Source organism: Leucopleurus acutus (genome assembly GCF_964270905.1).
Source record: "Leucopleurus acutus genome assembly, chromosome: 4".
Classification (NCBI taxonomy): domain Eukaryota; kingdom Metazoa; phylum Chordata; class Mammalia; order Artiodactyla; family Delphinidae; genus Leucopleurus; species Leucopleurus acutus.
The window spans coordinates 19,822,824-19,829,047 of NC_139146.1; the positions used below are offsets into that span (position 1 = coordinate 19,822,824).

The window sequence follows — 6,224 nt, forward strand, 5'->3', positions numbered from 1 at the left end:
AAGGAGGTGTTGATCTCTATTATGCTCAGACTTTTTATTTTGCTACATAGCATAATATTGATCAAGTCTAGGGTCAGCCACAGTCACATCGACTTTCTCCAATGTTCCTGCCAACTTACTGGAAAGAGTCTAAGTTAAAGAAGTAGTGTTTGGCCATTACCACATCTGTCACTTAACATTTTTCTTCTTTAATATTGGACAGACTTGGGTATCTTCTGTTGTGTTTTAAGACATTTGAAGCTAAGGAAAGTGTCTAGAATTATGGTGGTGGTTGTGTTGTCTCCATAGAATTGTTCTTAGTGGCGAATTCTGGATTTCAAAGGCTACCCACATAGGATGATCTCCCACATACCCCTCAAATAGATTTCTTCCTTAGAGTTCCTTCCTTCCCTTCCATCCTTCCTTCCTTCCCTCCTTCTGACTCACTGGTATTTCTAAATGTTTCATCAGATTTAAGCAGCTTGTCATATGCATTTTGCTTATTTCCTGAAGCATATCTCATTTTCTAAGCATTGCATGACTGCCCAAGTTAGGGGGCTTTTGGGGATGGGATGGGGAAAGAGGGGAGGGTGTGGAGAGCAAACCCTATTGTTGGAATGTTACAATAACTGTTGATTAACTTTAGATGACTCCCTGAGGTAGAACAACTCACTTTTCTCTCCTACAGTAGTGAACATTCTCATAGATTTTCTAATTCTTATCTTGAGGGTTTTAGGGGTGATAAAATATATAAATCAGAGGCAATTCCAAGGAAGCCCAGTTTGTATCTCCTAGAAATGAACGTGGTGTTATATCTGTACTTGAAGCAGGAGCAAGGGAGAAGAGGTGTCAAAGGAACATGGGTATTTTGGAGCCATTAAGGGTTGCCAGCATCACTAGGACTGATTCAAGCCCTGACTAGCTACAGCATAGCTTCTTAGGGCCGGGAAACTTCCATAGAGTATGGACCTCATCCCCAGCACATGCATGGGTACTTTAAGAGACATCCCATCTAAGCAGAAACCTGTAACCCAATTTGTATGGTCCACAGTATCTGGAAAGGTATACAGTTACTTAAGGACCCAGTGTTACTAATCATGGTCAATAACACATTTTGAGGCCAGAGCGTGGTACAAAATCTTTTTCTCATTTCTTTTGGATTCATTTCAGGCCAAACTGAATCAGCCTCAGGAAGGTACCTGGAAATCTCTTTTCTCTCTAGTCTCCTACTCTTATCCCTGCGCTTGTGTTGGGGAAGCTGCTTCCAACTAGCAGGTACCCCCAACAGGTAGGTTCCATCCTGGGATCTTGGCAGATTTTTACAGTCCTTCCTGAGTGTCTTCTTGGGGCTCTGGGCTCTTTGGAGAAGCACACTCACAGGACAACCTCTTCTACTGCTACTATTAATCACTTCCCATAGATACCTTTGATGCTTGTTATGATAAAAGACCCCCCCTCCCTTTTAGAGGTGAGGGTGGGAGGACAAAGCAGGCAAAGGGAAGGAGAGCCCTATCCTGCTACACACCATGGATGTCCACAGGCTGAGGCAAGGAGCAGGTGTTCTGAGACTCGTGAGAAGGGGACTGAGGAGTGGGAAGTCTGCCTCTGAGTGGTGGATGAGGCTTTCTGTGTTAAGTGAAAGTACAAGCAGGGTCCACTCTGTGGGCAGTGGTATAGGACTGCAGTGACACAGCCTCCCTCCACCTTACCAATGTGTGCACCACGGCTTTCTTTTTAGATAATGGAACCGTAACACTCTTATCTACAGCGAGTGTCCTTTCTGGCTTTTAAAATTCTTGGATTTTCTTCACATGGATTTCCATGTAGTATGCATATTTAGGCTGAGAAACGTGGTGTCTTATTCCTATGGAGTCATTTGTGATAATATAAACTGAAATTCAGACCATCTTATGAGATACATAAAAATGACCAGAGGCAAAAAGCATTGGGAGCATCTAATAAATGTAATAAGTTATTTTTGTGGCAGCAATATTATTTTAAATACAAACTCTATTTAGAGTGAATATGAAGGTTTATTAGTTAATATTTATAAATCCATTTAAGCTGCTCAGATAAATGGATAATCTAAATAGTTATGGTTAGGCAGGCTGAAATGGGTTTGAGTTTGGTGACATAAAATCCTCATTTCTTGGCCTCTTTCCCCAGCATTCTGCAGGGATACACTGGCTCATTTGAAGCTTTAACCTTCAAGGTTTCAAAGGAAGGAGCCGAGATGCACGTAAGTAGAAGGTATGTGTCTCTTGAAATTTGTTTCTTTCAAGTTTGATGCTCAAAAGAAAAAAAAAATGTCATTAATTTGACAGTCATGCATAAGAAAAGAGCACTTTCCTCTGTGAAGTAATATATCATAAGGGTTGAGAATGCAAGCTGCCACTTGCTAGCTGTGTGGTCTTGGGCAGGTCACTTAACCTCTCTGTGCTTCAGTGTCCATCCTTGAATGGCTTGGATATCTGGATGGCAATGTGCCAAGTGGCATATGCCTTTTCTACCTTAACATATGCAAAGTAAGTCATGCTTTCTCTATCAGGCAGTATTCTCATCTGCAAGCTGCTGTTAACCACCATGCTTTGCTGCAATAAGAAGATTTACTGGAAAGCCAGGGGAAGTTCACAGAATAGAAAAGAGGCAGTTTGGAAAAAGGGCAGGAGTCAAGGATGCCACGGAAGCAGCAGCAAGAGCGACGCCCCATCACTCCAGGGACTGGTCTGGCCTGGGAGCTCCTCTGCCACCCAGATGCATCTGGTATGGCTCTTCCCACCCTCCTCCCTGCACTGTATCAGGAGTGGGTAAAAGATATCTCTGACCCCCTTGGTTTCCATAACGGGAGGTGGCAATGGAAAGCAGTCACTGGGATCCGTCCTCTTGCCAAGATTACATACAATGGAAAATTCTACCAGTAGGAATATGTGGTGCCTAGAGTGGAGGCGTGTAGATTCTGGGTAGTCAGAAAAATCACAGATCTCTGCTTTACTTGTATAAGACTTCAAATTTTCCTCAGTAACTCTGTGAGCAGTGATATGCTGGTAAGTGTTTAACAACTGGCTCTCTGGCCATGATTTGTAGCACTTGTACATTTCCACAGGGCAAATACCCCTACTGTGGCCAATTTCATGATACTACATGACATCTGAGCACAGTTGGAAATACACAGTAACATACTACTGTATAACATTTCAGCCATACAGCTACAACAGATGTAAATAATCTCAAGTGCATAGATGATAGTAAAATGTGGTGAGACAATGAGGAAGAGATGAGTTTTGAGTATTTATTACCTTTGTTAACATAATTGAATTGTAAGTTTATACGATTTAATTTTTAATCATAGGTGTATTTAGCAAATGGCTTGCAGAATTTTTGAGAGAAAAACTTTGAGCCAGTTCCAGCATACCACTGCCCATGAGGTGGATCAATAATGTTATTGAGAGAGAGATTTAGAGATCTGAGAGATTCCTTACACAGTAGGATGTTTGGTGGAGAGGCCTAGGACCTGGGAATTTTGCACAGCAGTCTATAACACTGGGGACTCTCAGTAAAAGAATAATAATAGTACCTGGCATTTACTTAGGAAAACACATTCTTACTCAACATCCCACTCATTTTTGATCCTCACAACAAATCCAAGGAAAAGGTAAGCAAGGTGTGTTACAGGTGAGGGGACGGAGAGTCAGAGAGCTGAAGTGACCACTGACACGTGGAGCCGAGACTAGAATTGGGTCCTTGAGACTTCCAGTTCACAGCTTTTTCATACCATCCTGCTTCTTTGAACCCCATGCCATCACTGGGAGAGCCACTTATTATAAGCAGCCTATTAAATAATCCGGGATGTGTATGTCAGGCCTTATTCCCCAAATTCATTCCAGGGACCTCTCCTGTATCTTCACAAATAAAGAATGAAGTAAAGTTGGAGGCTCATAGAGTGGGCAATGATAACCCATTGCGTTAGCAGCTTTGATAGTCAGACCCCAAGATGGCCACCAATGATCCTTACCCCCTGGTGTTCATGTCCTTGGACCCCTGCATCGAAGAGGGCTGGCCTTGTGACCAGTAGGATACTGCAGGAGTGATGGTATATGACTTCTGAAGCCAGCCGTAAATGGCACTGCAGCTTCTGCCTTGTTCTTTTGGATCACTGGGGGAAGTGCTCTCAGCTCTTGTGCTCTGGGGGAAGTCAGCAGAGGGTTGTGCAGACACCCAAGCAGCCCTGTGGAGAAGCCCACATTGGAAGGAACTGAGGCCTCCCACCAACAACCAGCACTACTTGCCCCCCATGTCAGTGAGCCACCTTGGAAGTGGATTCTCCAGCTCCAGACAAGCTTTCAGATGACAGCCACCTTGGCTAACACCTGACAGAACCGCATAAGAAACCCCAAGTCAAAATCACCCACCTAAGTGCTCCCAAAGGATTGACCCACCGAAACTGAGAGATGACCAATGTTCATGTTGTTTTAAGCCGCTTAGTTTTTGGGTAATTTGTTACACAGCAAGAGTTCAACTGGATTTCTTTCAGAGCTGCACCATATGGGCTGTGGGTGATCTTAATCCACTACAGAGAGGTGTTAGGGGCTTAAGCGAGCACTTTAAGTAAATTGTTATGTTGTTTTTGTTTTCCCCCAAAGAAATTGAACTCTAAGTCAACATTGGAGGGCTTTGTACAATATAACTTGAAATGCATTTTCTCTTTAATGCTTTTCTAAGTAAATCTAATGCTTCTGTAACATTTTTTTTCCTATTGTTACCCACAAAAATGTGCACTCTATACTGAGTGCACCTGCAACTCTGAAGAGCAAGGCAGCTTGACCTGGCATTCACTCAGGCGCCCTTAAGTCATCCCACAGCCCTTCAGACCCCACCTTCACTGTCCCCTTTGATACTTTTGGATCTCTGGGCCATGGCATCGCCTGCCCTTTGGGAAAGCCTGAACAAGGGAAAATAATGAAGCTAATTAATTAGGAAGGGAGGGGGCTAGAGACCCCACTGGATGTTGCGGCTGGAGACCTTAAGATCATTAGCAGAACACCAGCCCTAACACTGTCCGGGAGGCTGAGCCTAGAAAAATCAGCTCGCGTTCCCAAGAGCTCAGGAGAGGATCTCAGCGTAGACAGGCTGTCGTGCCTACCGGGAGGGTGGGAGCCGGGATCACCCCAGCTCCTTGGCGCGTTTCCTCCGAGCTGGAGGAGGCCGAGGGTGGACCCCGGAGCCGTTGCCCAAGGCGAGGCGCCCGAGCGCCGGCGCGGGGAGACCGGAGGTGGGACGCGGCAGGCTGCGCCTTGCAGGCCAGAGGCAACCGGGTGCGGAGCGCGCACGGCCCCTGAGAGCCGGCGCCTTCAGCATGGAGTGGGAGCTCAACTTTCTGCTCTACCTGGCGCTCTTTTTCTTTCTGCTCTTCTTACTTTTCCTCCTGCTCTTCGTAGTCATCAAGCAGCTGAAGAACTCCGTGGCCAGCACTGCCGGGGCGCTGCAGCCCGGGCGCCTCTCGCTGCACCGGGAGCCTTGGGGCTTCTCCCACGAGCAGGGGGTGTGACCGGCGCCGCGCGGACACTGGCAGGAGGGCATGGAGCTGTTCGGGCACCGAGCTGGGTCTCGGCATCGATTCTCTGGCCGCCCGGGTTCGAGGGCCAGGCTCGGCTGCCTCGCTGGCAGGTCCGTTTGGAGGTGGGAGGGATTGGCAAAGGGGCGAGTTTCTCCGCTCCTCCGGGAGGCTAGGGGTTCGCGGCGTGCGGGGATGTCAGGGACGGCGGGTGTCTGGGGTCTGGGCTGGTGCTGTGCTCTTAGGGAGGGACCCTAAGCTTTTCCGGGGCGGGGAAAGATGCAGAAAAGAGAAAAGTTTAGCTTTTGGGGCCAGAATGGCTTTGAGACCCTGCAAGCTCTTCTTCCAGTCCAACTGCAATTTATCTTGTACCCAAGGGGTACAACACTAAATTATTCAGATAATTCAGTCCAGCCGCTTCCAAACAAAATCGAATGTCATCCTAACCTTTGGGACAGGAGGCAGGAAGAAACAGGGCGCACTCGAAGTATTCCAAACACTGCTTTAAGTATCTTTGTGCTTCGGAGATGCTAAATGGGATTCAACTGGCGGTGCCAAGGAGCGAGGACTCAGGGGCCCATTTTTTTATGGGGAAGCTCCTCTTCCCTTTGATCCCTACTCCTATTCTAGACGCCAACCCCGTAGGAGCCTGCGGATTGCCGCGGCGGTAGGTTTAGATTCTGGAACAGCAGGA

General features: G+C 46.8%; 1 protein-coding gene across 1 annotated transcript; it reads left to right on the top strand.

Annotated features, from left to right (window-relative positions):
* Positions 1 to 5,332: 5,332 nt before the first annotated feature.
* SMIM43 (small integral membrane protein 43) lies at positions 5,333 to 5,524 on the top strand (the record flags this gene model as incomplete). The annotated part of the gene is made up of 1 exon (XM_082838010.1): positions 5,333 to 5,524. The coding sequence occupies one exon, from the start codon at positions 5,333 to 5,335 to the stop codon at positions 5,522 to 5,524; it is 192 nt and encodes a 63-aa protein (XP_082694136.1).
* Between the last annotated feature and the right edge of the window lie 700 nt (positions 5,525 to 6,224).